We start from the raw sequence: 15,540 nt of genomic DNA on the forward strand, positions 1-15,540 counted from the left end.
GCCGGCCTGGTCGCCTAAAGGTAGTGGCCCGGCCCATTTATCTTGACTGTGTTTGTTACCTGGGGGCATCTAAATACAACGTTGCAAGGCAACAGACGGCCTCATAAAAGGCAGTACTACTATTCTCTGGACGAGAGACGCATTAAACTTATCTTATAGCGAGACTTGAATGGGCCTTCACTAGCACTAGCTTCAGATGGGATGGGGAAAAAAAACGCACATTCCCTGATTTTTTATTTCTTATTTTTGGCGGCAACATAAGAGCATGAGTTGAAAGGGTACATTTAGCACGCAATCACTGGCTCAAATTGCTAGAATTTAGTAAATTTTAGTGCATATGCATTATAGAAATTTGACAGTATGTGGTGCAAAGCGAGATATGGAAATTTTAGTTTAACATATTGTTATCATTTACATCGATTGTAGTAAGGTAGGCAGGTACATACATATCATGTATACATACTATAGAATAGTAGTAACTGGGTGGCCTTTACATTATCGGAAATTGAGATTACATGAGACAGCAGGCATTTACATTATCGTCGTTAAACATGTTGCTGACCTTGTCGTCTCCCCGTTGAGTGACCGGAAGACTGCCGTGCCTGTCGGCAGCATTGTAGCCGTGCCTCCAGTAGTTGTAGCTCTCTTTGAAATCGCTGGTGGTGTCCTTGAAGTAGTTGGTGGTGGAAGTGAAGTAGAGCGGGGGATTTGGATAGGGCCAAAACTCTGCCCTCTTTCCCGCCCTTCTCACCGCCGTCAGCACCTTGTTTCGATCCACGTACCCAATTACTGTCACCTTCTCCATCTCCAGCTCTACGTCTACTGAATCCACCCCTGTACATACACATACGTACACAACCTCAAAAAAAAAAAAGCCAATTACCTAGCTACTACTGCTATTTCTTCTGTTGTTGAACTTGAGGGAGGGATCATGCACGTAGTAGTGTCTGACCAGAGATTACTCACTTAATCAGTCAACTGTGTGTGTCTATACTAAGAATTAGTAGTATATGTGGAAATTAAATTCGATGCTTGTATAATACTCCTGTGGTTAACATAAAATTAAATCAGTGACTCATGAACTACCTCTGAGTTTGTTAAAATTAATGAAACTAATTATACCTCTGAGTTTGTGGATGGCGTCCTTGACAACTCTCTCGCAGCCACTGCAGCACATCCTCACTTTCAGCTCCACTGTCTGCAAACTCATCCAACCAACACTAGTACGGGTTCTTTAATATTCCCCAGATTAAATGATACGCGCTTCGCAGATTCCCCTTTCCACAAAAGCATTAACTATACATGCAGGGCTCTTTCTTTTGATCACAAAAGTATATACACCTTAATTTGTTCCTTTTGATCGCGGTTACTTACTAAAGCGTTTTCGTCAATTAAACCTGTGTCTCTGTCTACTTGGTTTAGGGCGGCCTTTAGGTTTCAGTTGTTTAACTCAAGTTTTATTTTCCTTCCAAAATATGTGGAACTGGGATCCCATCTGCTTTTGTAGGACGACTGACTACCTTTCTTCTTCTTCTTTCTTCCCTTTTTTTTTTCTCTTTCCTTCGTTCTTTTTTGCAAGCTAGCTTTGTTCATTAACTGAAGCAGCCAATAATAATTAAGGAGATTTCACCAAGGATGATTGTATGTCCTATACGACTGGTATTTCCTAGGTTTTGTTACCCTTTTTTCGTCTTTTTGAAGAGGGCATGCATGGGAGGTATCTGCTCGCCACAACAACAGAGTCGTTTTCTCTTCTTCCATAAATAAATAAACGACAACAAAAGATGTAAAATTTCAATCTCTGAAAAAATCAGATTTGGGGCCATGACATACTTATTTCAGTTTAGCTGTATTAGTTACAAATCTAATGTAGTCCTTAATATACACGCGACCACCAGTAGCAAACAAAGATGAAGTTGGTATACGGAGTTAGGGACACTGACCCTCATCCTCTTCTATTGAGTTTTTATTTTATTTTTATCTCTTCTGTTGAGTTGGTTGAAATTGTCCCAAATAATAATAACAATAACTAAATATATAATAGAAGTTTGATACAAAGTTTATTTCCGAACAACAACCGGTTCTAAAGGATAAACCTGAGTACTTATGTATGTATGCATGTGGATAAGATGGAGTATATGTAAAACATGAAGGATGGATGGATGGATGGAAGTGAAACCTGCAAAGAAAGCGGTCGAGCCTTGGTCTTGGGCATTTTGTAGCTGATATTGTCGTTGTTGGAGCTTTTGGGGTGACGGTGGTTGGAGTCTTGATGACGATGATATTGAAAGAAACAGTAGGCAAGAGCTGAGACGACAAAGCCAAATAGCCTTTCCGGTAGGTTAACCATTGCCAACAGGTTCCTTCTCTAGATATATATACTACACCTACTATGTAAGTAACGTTATGTAGAGTTACATTAATTAGGAAAGAAGAAAGGAGAGACGCATGGGAAAGGGAAGAACCCATAAGTAGTAGAAGGCATCATTGATGAGGCTGGCAAATGCTCTATTAAAAATATTCCTCCAATCCTAAGGCGCCTCTTCCTTCAGTCCTAATATTCTCTTACGGAGTAGTTTTTTTTTTTTTTTCTTCTTCCTCTTGGTAACATATTCCCTTCTCCAATTCAACAAAGCTAAGTAATCAAGCTGATCATGATATGACAGTACCACTTCCCCTTTTGTTACCAGTTTCTTGCCTCCACGGGAATGGTGAGTGTTTAATTAACAGATTATTAGTCGCCAGACCTACGAAGCATATTTGAGAATGAATAGGCACGTGAGCGTTGTGTACATACTCAGTGCATGCAGAATACTTCCAATCGAATCGACAGGTTTATTCTTTTGTTCTAAATACCGAAGCCAGTTCTAAAAAGCAGGGGGAGTGGAATCCAAAACCTGGAATTTTTTATTTTATTTTTTTAATGCCTGGAATTGTGTGGGGTTAGCTAAAGCTAATATGGCTGCTGACATTGGAAAAAGAATATCAAGCCTGGTGGGAGATGGATGGGCTTAAGGAAGTAACAGACGGGCTTTGATGCGAAGGAATCAAATATTTCTTCAAAATCTCCTCTTCTTTTCTTTGTATTTTTTCTGTTTTGCTTCAATATCTTGCACAAGTAAACCGAGCCATGCCTCGGATGTATGTATATATATACATATAGTTGATCCCTTTACGAAATAACAGAGAATTCGAATAAATTCCTTAACAGTACTCGCTTCATCGCCCGTGTACTGGTCTTTCCCCGGCCGATTTATGATCGCTTTCTTTCCTTCTCTCTGTCTTTTTTGTTATGTAATGTATGACATTAACTACTAGGAGGGTTGAGTGTGTAAACATCTGGACATACATGGGATTCTTCTTCTTATGTATAAAGTATATTAGGTTTGACAGATAATTGCGATCGATGTGGTACGTTGTACGAGCTAAGAGGATCTGATGCTTTTGGTTCATGCCTACCATTATTATTGTTCTATATACTCGCTCCAAATCTGACTCTGAGTATCATCACATGACACGAACGAGTTATATTAAATACAAACAATTGTTCGGGTCTGTGGGCAACGAACGATAAAAGAACATCCGGTCTGCCGAAGAACTGTGGATAACAAGACTTGTTCCTAGTCTTAATAAAGTTATATTATTGAAGCAAAGAGAATTAGGTTCTGGTTCGTCATTTGGTGACGCAAAAGTACTTGCTGCTTTGTAGACTGTTCCTATCTTTGATTATCCGGGATTGTCACAACATCACTTTGTTATCCCCTCTTCCATTACACCATCTCTGCCATACATTACACTCTGCAGAGTATAATAGCGTGGATCCACAATCAAATTATATATTTATTTTAATAATTCACACAATACATGTCCCGTAAAATTTAAAGCTTCTAAAATTATCAAATCATGACCGTTACACTTTCAGTATGGGAGCTATTGCGCCCCATTGTGGATGGGGATGAGGTATCATTTCACGTCTTCATTTTGTCTTTGTTTCCTATTTCGGCTCTAATATCTACATTCCGCATGTAGATTAATCACCAAAAGTTCAATTCCGTGTTTTCTGATTTCTTATTTCACTTTGTTTGAATATGAATCAAATCTTTTTCCTTTTCCAATAGCCATACGCTCTTTCTTCAATTCAGTTCTCTATCGACCAACACAATAAAACGACAAACCAAAAAAAAAAAAAAAGGAACCCAGAAAACTTATGGACCTTTTCACCAATTTAATATTTTGGAAATGCTCTTTTTTTTTTTTTAATCCAAACTTCAAAATGAGAGATAGGAAGTAGAAATGCTATCGAGTCAAGCCAAACTCGAGTAGTACCATACTTGAGTTGGAGCTCGAAGGTTATGGGAACTACTCGAGCTCGAATAAACCCCTGACTCCAAACTCGAACTCGACTCGATGTAGTTGAAAAAACCTCGAGCTCAAATTCGAGCTCGTACTCGTATAAGATCTGAGCTCGATTACTCGATTTAATCTCAAAAAATGAGCTTGAAAACCTTTGTTAAATTAGATCTTTTCCTTCTTAATGTTTTCAAATTAAGTTCTCTAAAAAACAAGAAATAAGAAGTATGATTTTATGAAATCCCTGCTTTGTCCAAACAAATAAATAAAGGTGTTAGAATGGTTCATTGTAAATTTAATAAGTTGCTTATCTGTATTAGTAATTTTCTATATATTATATATAATTTTTTTTATTTTATTATGAGATACTCGATAGAGCTATATTATATATTTTTTTTTATTTTTTAATGAGATACTCGATAGAGTTCGTCGAGTTCTTGAGTATCTCATAACTAGACTTGAGCTTGACTCGCTATTTCTATTGCTCCTCGAGCTCGATCAGAGCAAGCTCGAGCCAAACTGCTAATCGAGTAGCTCCCGATCTCGAGTCTAGCTACTTGGATCAGATCCACCCCGAATAGGGAGGATATGAGAGTTGAACTAATGATCTCAACTTAAACCATATCCAAACTTAAAAAGGTGTTTTGGAGATACTATACTATAATATTATATATGAAAAACTTTTATTATAGTTATTTGTTGAGGTGTTTTTGAAATGTAAAATCTTATTGAAGTATTTTTAAAAAAATTAAAAAAAATTCACCACCCATCACCCCTTCTCTCCTCCCTCCTCCACCTCCACTGTCACCCTCCTCTTTCCTCCTCCCTCTTCTTCTTTCTCTCCTCCCCTTGTTCCTCCTCCTCCACCCTCCTCTCCCTTCCCCACCACCCGCTCCCCTATGTTTGCATTTTTTTAGTATTTTTTGTAAGTTATACTTGAGATGTGTGTTTTTGAATTATATTTAAAATTTATTATTGTAGATTCTACACATAAAAATAGTTTGTAAAAACAAATGATAATCCAAATAGAGCCATTGGTTTTTGTTAACAATCGAAAAACAATTCAGGACATGACCATCTATCCGGCATCCAGCGTCTTTGCAGTTTCACCGGCAACAGCAAAGTGCGATAGAAGGCCCAGATTGGGCGAGCTTGGCTCGGGCCAACTTGGACCATTAATCTCAAAATTTTGTAAAGTTATGCTCAAATATATTAAATTTAATATTTTAACAATTAAATTACTTAACAAATTTAAATTTTAAATTTTAAATTTTCAAATTTCAATTTTATCAAAGTATTTAGTGATAAGTTGAATCCAGTCCGACCCTATTTTTGATCTATGGTTTGACCGGACTTAGACCTCTGGATCGAAAGTTACGCGGGCCTCCTGCAACGGAATCCGTGGAGCTACAAACCGGGACAACCACGTGCGACTAAGGTTGACAAACCAGGACAATTACGTGCTACTTGCTTAATACAGAGAGCAGGGGATGCTAGGGATTGGTTTGTACGACATTCCAGAAATTTTTTATCAACTCTTTGATCCAGCATTATTCGCCGCCAGGGATCTGTTTTTGTTTTTAGTTTTTTTTTTCTCCTCAAGAAGCAAATGAAGAAGAAGAATATTTACTATGGTGTATCATTTTGGCACAATTTAACACTTAATAACATGCATTTTTTTTTTATTCAGGGGGAACATGCATTCTTACATGTACAAAAAGGAAAAAAAAAACCACAATTTCATATACAGATCTCTGTAATAGTAGTACTAGTAATCAAATTCTAGGAGGCTAGCAGCTAGATATATGTAATATACATAAAAGAGAAAAGGAAAACGAAAAAGAAAGAAAAATATTTGAAAATTGCTAAAACAGAATAAGAGGGAGGCCGGGGGCTAACATTGGGCTTGCAGGATCTTATTAGTTGACGGATGGATTCTAGTACGAAAAGTGTGCATGGATCAGGACTGAGGAAGAGGGCATGTGATGTCGCGAGAAGCACGAGGAGGAGGGGGAGGCGGAGGCGGAGGAAGAGAAGGAGAAGAAGAAGCAAAGGGAAGATTACGGAGAATGAGAAAACGAACCCGCGGAGGGAAGGGGAGGGGAGCCTGGTTGAACATATGCTCCAGCACCCTAGCCACCAACACCGTGTACTCCTCCAACAGCTCCGCCACTATGGCCACCAGTATCATACTAGTATCAGCAGTTGTTTTGTGTACCGAATTGCGAAACAACTAGAGTAGAATATTATATAATTAGCCAAAGATCCGAGGACAGGAGTCGTGTGGATTATGAGGTGGAGTTGGATGTAGAGAAGTAGGAAGTAGAAGCAGCTTAATTCCAATTGAGAATTGCGACCGTTCTGGGAAATTCCGTCTGCGGCTCCACCGAACTACTACTACTAGTACTATATTGGGGTGTGGATTGGGGGACTGCTAATACTAATAAATATAAAAGAAAATTACTATGTATAAATCTCAGTCAACTTCCAAAGCCTGCCTGGGATTTTATATCAGTAGGAGTATATATTCAGGAAACGTGCCATGGTGTAGCAGTAGCAGCTACGGCTAAATCCATGGGCTGGGCAGGGCAGCCGGAGATGGAAGTGGTGGTGGTGGTGGTATTCAAATCCATGTCCTGCTTCTTTTTTTCAATTGGGGATGGTGGGCTTCTAACTATCTGTCCGCTGGAGCAACTAGTAAGCAGCAGCAGTCACTCTGGAATTTTCTAGGTCGGGGGGTGGGGGCAGCGAAAAATGTATAATTTATTTATTTATTATTGGTAGAATATGAATGGATCATAATTAGATTACTACGTAATTAGTAGTGCATCCGTGACTGCTGACTATATTGTATTAGTAATTATCATCATTTATTATGCAATGCCTATCCAACGGGCTGCAGTTGCTAATCAGCACTCAGCGGTAGTAATCAATCCCTATCCGCTAAGAAAGCGAAGCGGACCCCAAATTTCTGACTTCCTTTTTCACTCATCCCTCTTTTTTGGCCTTCTTCTCGTTGGAGTCCACGTGCTTCGTAGTTCGTCCTATCTCTTGACAACAAGTACTTCCATCGCATACGGAGTATAAAACACAAAAAATTCTACGTCCATCCATGAATGCTGCACCCTTCCCCCTCCCTCGCCCTCTCCAGTGAAATTCTGTTCAATTCACTTCAGTTATTGTAATCTCACTTCAATTGAAGTTGGTGAAATCTGCATGGATTGAAGCTATCTAATGCAAGCATTTCCTCTTGCCTCTCTCTCTCTCTCTCTGCTCAGTTTGATTAGTATAAATTAAAATTTATATATAAAAATTTCCTGTTACAATAGTTTGATTCAAGTTAAGCTCGATAAAAGCTCATTTGATTCGATAGATAAATAACCAATCTTTAATACAATTTCAAACTCATTAAATTAACCAAGCAAACTTGAACACTGAGGCTATGTTTGAATTATAATTTTTCAATTACTTTTTTATTTTACATACATCAAATCACTGCAATACATTCTTTTAAAAAAAACTCCTATAAAGTGTTCGACTTGGTTAACTTGCATTCACACCATTACAAATATTAAATAGCACCCTCCATGAGTGTACAAAAGGAGGAGAGTTTTTTTTTTTTTTTTTTCTGAAGCGGGGGGAAAGGGGATATATAAATTTTTCACAGACAAGAAGTACAACACAAAATGAAGCTACATGTTTATAATTATATAAAGGTGCAGACCTTACAAATTACAACCCAATCTAAATGGCTCAGCAACCAGCCTCCAGAAATTATTTCTAAAAAGGAAAAAACATAATGCCTACTGGATGTACATGAACAATTTCAGATGTGCAATGCAAAGAAATTAGGGCATTTCCATAGGAAAACAAACAATATAAACAGGACCATCACAAGATACATGCTCACGCCATAAACTGTCAAAGAACCGGTTCCGCTGCTATCACCCGGTGGCCTCAGAAGAAATTTCTTCCATTTCACTTTGTCTTTCTCATCAGCTTCTTTATTTGTCAACGCAAGTCCAGCTTTGAATTTTCGCGCACTTGTTCCACTCTCACTGCTACTGCTTCCCCCCTCTGGCTCATTAGATGTGCATGAAGATTCGGAATACTCGTCATCCTGCAAAGACAAATGGAAACAATAAATAGACAAATTCTCTCTTTCCATGCCTTCTCCAACCCAACACATTTTGCAAATAGCCAAAGTTCTTTTCCCTGAATGTAAAACGAAGACTAACTAATTAGCAAATGTCTTCCTAGTCAATGGTCACTCTGGAGTCAACCCTCGCAGCAGCATGGTTTTAAGGGTGATAGAATTATTCCAAGAAATTCAGCTGATTATAAGGATCTGTTTCACTTATCACTAATACTTCCAGAATCAATAATTAAATCTCACCTCAGTTGTAACCGAGCGTTCGTCTTGTTCTTCATTGCTAAAGCTCTTGGCCCTGCTGTATTTCCCATCATGAATAGGGATTGGAGCAGAATCCACCTGTAGGCGGAATCTCCTTGCTGCTGTGCCTTGTTTGGCCAGGTTTTCACAACCTGGTCGATTGCTTGCCTGACGTCTATGAATCTTGATTCCAGTTCCTTCCTGATGATCGCCACCAAGACTGACAGGATCTGCATGGTTACGAGATTGATGAGATTGTTCAACATTACCAAAAGCATCCACAATACAACAGGCAGATAACTTGTCTTACCGGCATAATGATCATGAGATGCACCATCGTTACTCAGTCTGGAGTCTGCATCACGAATTGGTGCTTGAGACTGGAAGGATCTTGGACATGTTCGAGTCTACAGATATGCCAACAAACAAACTCAAGCATTGGATGATAAGAACCACACAGGTAGTTATCATCAAAACATAATCTGGGACAAGCAAAAGTTGCATTGAAGTTCATCAACCCCAATCAAATAATCAGCAGTGTCTAATCTCTCTTCTCGTTGTCCATAACCAAAATAAATGCTCAAGCTTACCCAAACCAATAGCATGGTCCAAAACAAAAATTGAAATTAGCAACTGAAGGATCCGCCAAAAAGAAGATGATTATGTTTTACCTGTTCTATGACCATATCTTCGCCTGCCTTCCCAAATGCACCCCAATCCCTGGGATTGCAGTTTCCAGCCGGCCCTTCATGTAGCTGGTCAGGTAACATGCTTCTGCTACCAACATATAGAAACTTCTCACTTGTTGACTCCTTACAAGGATATGCATCATAATTCTGAAGGACATCCAATAGTTCTGTCAGAGAAACATCCTGTTCCGAGGTGCCATCCTGAAAGTGCATCCCCTTCTGATTGCAGCCAAAGTCATCAGCAAAAGGTGAATCAGGACATCCTATCTCTGTGTGATTCTGAGACACTAATGGGGAGAAGACCTTGCAATCGAGACCATCTCTGGATTCATGACACATTGGATGTCCTCCAGTAGTTGGATATACCTGAAGTAAACAGCAGGAACAAAAAACCCCCGGACTTGAAGTTTCTTGGACATCCAGATGAAAACTTTCTCAAGAGATTTCAGCTAATAAAACAGGTTTCCCTTACCTCTGTAATGGCTGCTTCTATTAAGTGATCTTCAACATCTGACGTGCAGCTTTCAACATGCAGAAGACTATTAGAGGTCACATCATCTGATTTATCTGTCAGCCACCTCTCAATACCTGCTGGTTGCTTGCGAACCTGCATATCAAGGATTAATCGTTCTTGAAACAGATCTGATGATGCATCATCGGGTGATGACTTGACTGTGTTTGGGGAAGAACCACTTGGTTCAACTTCATCATATTTAGAACTGTCAGCCTTCTCATCAGGCTTATGAAATAACCGACAGAGGACATAGGCAGCCTGCATCATGTTAATGAAGGAAAAATGTATGAACAATACAGACTAACAAATAGCTAAGAGAGACACAATAACAGCAGCCCAAAGGGTTAAGAAACCAATACAAAATCAGTAAAGATCCAAAATTAACCCTCCAACAACAAAAGGGGATAAAAGAAGGGACACAGGTCAAAAAACAGAAGTCAATTCTGTTTCTTTGTCAATTCCGTAAAAAGAAAGGCATGTTTTTTTCTACACAAATATGAAAATTCATTTGCTGTACCTTTTTTTCTAGGCATTTTCTTAGTTTAGTTTTTCTACCCTCTATTCTTTCATGGGAGGACGCTTTCCATCAAAGATATCTAATTGAAAAGAAGATGAGTAAAATTCACTATTGTCTCTAATATTTGGTCCCTAAAGTTTTGCACAGAATGTCATTCATCCTGTTGCCAACATGGCAAGGGAATCGCTAGAAGGAGAATTGTACTATAGACATCAACTGCTAATGTTTAATGGATATAAACAGAAGACACCATCTACTTTCCAGTCAACATCATAATTCTTATTTCTCGATGTCAATTGCAGTGATGACGAGGAGGAGGGGAAGGAGGATGAAGGAGGGGAAGGGCAGAACTTAGTATAAGTTTCCTTTTCATAGTAATTACGCATATTTGATGAGTAGTCCTTCAGTGATCCAAAATGAGAAGTTAAGGAACAAAAGGTCTATTTGCTTAAACTTAAAAACCTAGTTAGTTAATACTCAAATCAAGTAGGACCACAAGTGCAATTTAACCTTAAAAGGTCAAAGAACGTCATACATAAAGCTTCACTGAATTAGAGTATTTATGCCACAGCTATCAATTGCCCTAAATTTTTCTCCACCATCAATTGTGCTATCCATAAAAGGAAAAGGACTTGGTGGTAATAGTGGTACTCATAGTGGCAGGGTGGGAATGATGATTAGTGGCATAAACATTTCAAAAGGCTATATTCTATCTTGAAAGGTATATCGGATTATGTTCGAATAACATAGAAGAACCAAGCACTTTTAAGGTAGTGAAAATGGCAAAGCTAATTGTCCTTGGGGTCAGATCATGACACTCAAATATGCAAAAGCAATAAACAGACAGACGTATAACTACTAATCCCTAGAGAAAGCTATTACTGCTACGATCCACATCATGGACACCAAGAATTGTTGCTTTCAGATGAATTGGCTGCTCTACTAAAATTTACTGAACAGGGGCACAGCTCTCAATGCGACTGCTTTAACCAAGCATGGGATGTAACTGATAAAGAAGTCCTCTATTACCCCAGCACTTCAAAAAAACAGTCTAGATCAGAATGTTCCAATCAGATCCTTCAGAATAAAGTGCAGCTGAGAAACTTCATACAGAAAACAGAAATGGTACAGCTGCCTAACATGCCTCTCATGGAGGACCACTCCAAGGTCACAACATAATGACTCTTGGAACATTAAGAGCCAACCCAAAGAAGAATATCCTTTAGCTGGAAATTTAGGTTGTTGCGGCTCAAAACTAGAAGCAAATGCTTATAAAAGCACACCTAAACCTCACAAGCACAGCTGGCTTATCTAGTAAAGAGAGTGAACATCCATATAAGTCCTCACTTTTGCCAATCAGCTACAGAATTCATCCGGGTTACTATTGTCATAAAGTTTGTTCAAATGATCAGTTAGTGAACTCAAAGTACGGCATGGACCTGTAGCTGGGTGTCAATGTACATTATTCTTCCAAGAAAGATACTCCCCCTTCATGTCCTTTGTAGTGTGCTCCCAATTCTGATTTTCTACCTAGGGTTTAGTTGTCTACCCTTAATTGCCAACAGTCTCTACACCATATAAAATTAAGCTTATATGGTGCTTCCTACACAAACCACACATCCATGCCTCAACTATCCTCTCATTCAAATTAATATCTCATCATGATTAAAATCTTTTGCTGAACAACACCCAGTGTACAACATGCTTAGATAAAATCTCAAAAGGAAGTCACTGAAGCACTGGGAAGGTAACTTAGCACAATAAAGAAGAATAATAAAAACAGCATGAAGAAGAACTTAAAACAAAATTTTAAAAATTAGAATAAATATAATGATAGACCCTATGCAAAGAAGAATGACCCAACAACCCTACGCAAAATTAGCATAAATAAAGATAGACCCGGTAATCCTATATCTCCTTAGGAAAATATCATTTGAAGTCCCATTATACCTTCTGGACATTCCATATTAAAAACTTAAAACAATATTCAAAGAAATAGAAAAAAGAAATTAATGTGAATGGTGCAAGTTAAAAAGGAAAAAGTATTAACTCCTATTGATTACTGATTGGTGCATCAAACCGAAGCACAATGGAGTATCTCTTTCATTAACAAGGTCCACAGGTTAAAATAGTTAGCATTAGCTAAGGTGATGAATGACGGTATAGTAGCTTTATTCAGCAAGTAGACTTTTATTCTCAAAAGAAATAAGTAACAATTACGACAACATAGTAACAACCAAACTTTCTGAGCTAATTAAGTAAAAAAAAAAAATTGTACAAATACACTGATACAGGAAGGAGCGTGTGCAAGAAAAAAGAGGAAACTTCAAACCTGGCCAGAGGCAGTTCCGTCAAGATCCGGTTCAGTGGCACGATATTCATGCATGATCCAATTGGTACGCTCACCCTTAGGAGCACGACCCCTGTGAAAAACAAGAGTCTTCTTCATGCCAATTAAGTGGGTGCTGGAGTTACTAGAGGGAGACGATCTGTGAGACTTAATGGTACGGTCCTTGCCAGTTGCTTTCCAGTAACCAGCATCAGTGGCCCTGTTGGAGCGATGCCCATTTGGATACTTCCTATCGCGTGGACAAAAGAAGAACCATTCTGGATCATCTGTCTTTATGACTGAAAGCTCTGTAACAAAGAAAAAACGTTTTGACTTGCAAGGACATGAATAGACAATGACACTACAGACATGATTCAAATGGATGAAATTTCTTGTAGTACATAAAAATTGCCAAAATTTTGCTAGTCGGTAGTGATCGCGGGAAGTAATCAAATGCAGACGTGTAAAATGATTTTAGAAATGGAAGAAAAGTTTGGTGAACAGAAACTGAGCACCCATACACAATCCTGTCTTTCAACATAGCAACATGGGAAAGGAACGAGTTGACTCGAACCAGGAAAGACACAAACTAGTATAACAAGGAAAAAAAGGAGAAGAAATGAACCTTCAGAGAAAAAGTTGTAAAAGCCAGACAGGGGACGACTAATTAATCAAGCATGGAAGAGGAAGAGAGAAGAGTCCCTCAGAATAATAGCACTAGTATGGTTTAGAAGAAACTAGCAACAAACAGCAGAGCATGGAAAGGTTAGTGAGAACCTAAAACAAGGGAAGAGCATACTGAGATAGAGCTCGTATTAATTATCATTCAACGAGTGGGGAATATGATGTTGCATCGAGAAAAAATGCATCTCGATGAGAAAGAGCCAGCGACGCGTGGAAAGACAAATTCCATGAGGAATAGGAACAAAAGAAGGAATAATAGAACAAATTCGGGAGCTATAAATTTGGAATTTATTTCCCCTACCCCCCGAGAGATGGATGGATAAAGATGGGGCTGCATATTTGTAGGATTAAGTAGTAGTTGTATGGGTTAATTTTCGAGGTGGGGAAGTTGAAAAACATAAAGCAAAGAAAGAAGATGCCCTGACAATAATGAAAAATGGGGAAATTGGGGTTAAAGAAAGGAGGTAAAGAGGGGGACGAAGGAGAAGTAGCAAGGAATCGAACTTTTGTACTTTAAAAAAAGAAAAGCACATCATCAAAGTCATAAATCTTCTAGGAAAGGGAGAGCAGCGAACCAACAAACAGAGAAAGATATGAGTGTATATATACATATAGATTGAAGGATAAGGTAAAGCTGCTAGGGTAGTAATAGAATCAAAGGAGGAGGAGGGAAAGAAAGTAGGAGTAGTTATTGAGTTAGGAGGACATACGAGGCAAATCCCAGGGCTCCCACTTGCAGACGTCAACTTCGGGGATGACCTGAACCTCGTCATGGCGGCCGTTGATTTTGAGCCTCAGGTAATGGTTGATGAGCTCCTCGTCGGTGGGTCTAAATCTAAACCCAAGCGGTAAAGATTCCGTCGACACAACACCCATAATTCAGAAAACACAACGAACGAACGCTCTCTGATTACCTGTATTAATGCCAATTCCCTCCCTTCCCCGCCCCAAAAGAAGAAGAAGAAGAAGAAGAAGAAGTAAGAAAAGGACCCAGTAAGCACAAGGAGTCTATAATACTTAATAATGTAGTACTTAATAGAAGAATTTAGAAATGGCAAAGAGAAGTGGGTGGGGGAATTGGGATTGCTGTTGAGCTATAGCTTTTTTGAGTCCTCCTTCATTCTTCATTCATTCCGGTCTAAAATCCTACTACTTACCACTCTTAATGTGAAAATTATCTATCAATTCAATCTACTCCTCTCCCCTACTTTACTCTTTTTTATGTGTTGTGTTTGGGTGTTTGTGGACTCGCTCAGCTGCTCCCTCACTGGTCCGTAGTCCGAAAACGCTCTTTAGGGAGTGGACTACTGCTCCCACCAGACACTTGCAACAACTGAGGAGCAGTAAGCCACTATTACCGTCGCTAGCTTCTTAAACTTCATCTTCTATGGCGAGCATTATTTGGGCCAATTGCATTTTTGCCGACGGAAATTATCAAACCTTAACTTTTCTCTTTTTGGTTAACTTCACAATTTCACGCTTCATCCCCCGTTTTATTTTTGAATGCAAGTGCAAGGATTTTAACAGGAACCTTTCACTCACTTTCTGCACCGAATCGCTCGATTCATCCTTCTCTTCTTCATCTCATGACATACTCGTACCACTCAACTCATTCCTCCTTCCTTCATAGTTCATCCCATCCTTAGGATTCTTTGCCCAGCTTTGTCTTTCTTTTCTCGTTTTCTTCATTATTTCTTGTGACAATTACTTTTTTGGTTCATTTACTAGTAAAATTACCAATTCAAACTTATCCCCTAAAAAGAAAAATTTACCAATTCTAGTTCCATGTCATTTGTTCTAATTTTGGTACCATATCACACGTGTTAGAGGCAAAGGATAAAAGATTACACCCCATTATTGGCTGTCATGCCTATGCAGCAGTATTTGAAAAAATGCTACAACAAAATTTTTTAAAAACACCCTGAAAAATAACCAATCCAAATGGAGCCAATGGTATTAAGGCTACTACTCGATCGACACCCAAGGTGAGGGGTGACGGCTTCCTCCCATCTTCCATGCTATATCACAAATTTGACAAAATTTCGCCAGTACTATACTAATAAT

General features: G+C 38.8%; 3 protein-coding genes across 4 annotated transcripts; all 3 read right to left on the reverse strand.

The window, feature by feature from the left end:
- Positions 1-388: 388 nt before the first annotated feature.
- Positions 389-2,407, reverse strand: LOC113781297 (heavy metal-associated isoprenylated plant protein 30-like). 2 transcript variants are annotated; one of them, XM_027327212.1, is made up of 3 exons: positions 2,180-2,407; positions 1,123-1,198; positions 389-834 (listed from the first exon to the last, which is right to left on the reverse strand). In XM_027327212.1, the coding sequence occupies exons 1-3, from the start codon at positions 2,348-2,350 to the stop codon at positions 512-514; spliced, it is 570 nt and encodes a 189-aa protein (XP_027183013.1). In that variant the 5' UTR covers positions 2,351-2,407; the 3' UTR covers positions 389-511. The 2 variants fall into 2 exon arrangements, with proteins under 2 accessions (XP_027183013.1, XP_027183014.1); XM_027327213.1 differs by having other exon boundaries at positions 1,123-1,220; positions 2,180-2,244.
- A 3,611-nt stretch (positions 2,408-6,018) lies between these two features.
- On the reverse strand, positions 6,019-7,066 carry LOC113779733. The gene has a single exon (XM_027325436.1). It carries the CDS (start codon positions 6,539-6,541, stop codon positions 6,311-6,313), a length of 231 nt encoding a protein of 76 aa, XP_027181237.1. The 5' UTR covers positions 6,542-7,066; the 3' UTR covers positions 6,019-6,310.
- Positions 7,067-8,025: 959 nt separating this feature from the next.
- LOC113779732 (protein NTM1-like 9) lies at positions 8,026-14,899 on the reverse strand. The gene is made up of 8 exons (XM_027325435.1): positions 14,634-14,899; positions 14,187-14,413; positions 12,796-13,100; positions 9,905-10,204; positions 9,415-9,798; positions 9,054-9,150; positions 8,747-8,973; positions 8,026-8,470 (listed from the first exon to the last, which is right to left on the reverse strand). The coding sequence occupies exons 2-8, from the start codon at positions 14,350-14,352 to the stop codon at positions 8,177-8,179; spliced, it is 1,773 nt and encodes a 590-aa protein (XP_027181236.1). The 5' UTR covers positions 14,353-14,413; positions 14,634-14,899; the 3' UTR covers positions 8,026-8,176.
- Positions 14,900-15,540: the final 641 nt, after the last annotated feature.

The sequence above is a fragment of the Coffea eugenioides genome, chromosome 8 (assembly GCF_003713205.1).
Source record: "Coffea eugenioides isolate CCC68of chromosome 8, Ceug_1.0, whole genome shotgun sequence".
NCBI classification, from domain to species: Eukaryota; Viridiplantae; Streptophyta; class Magnoliopsida; order Gentianales; family Rubiaceae; genus Coffea; species Coffea eugenioides.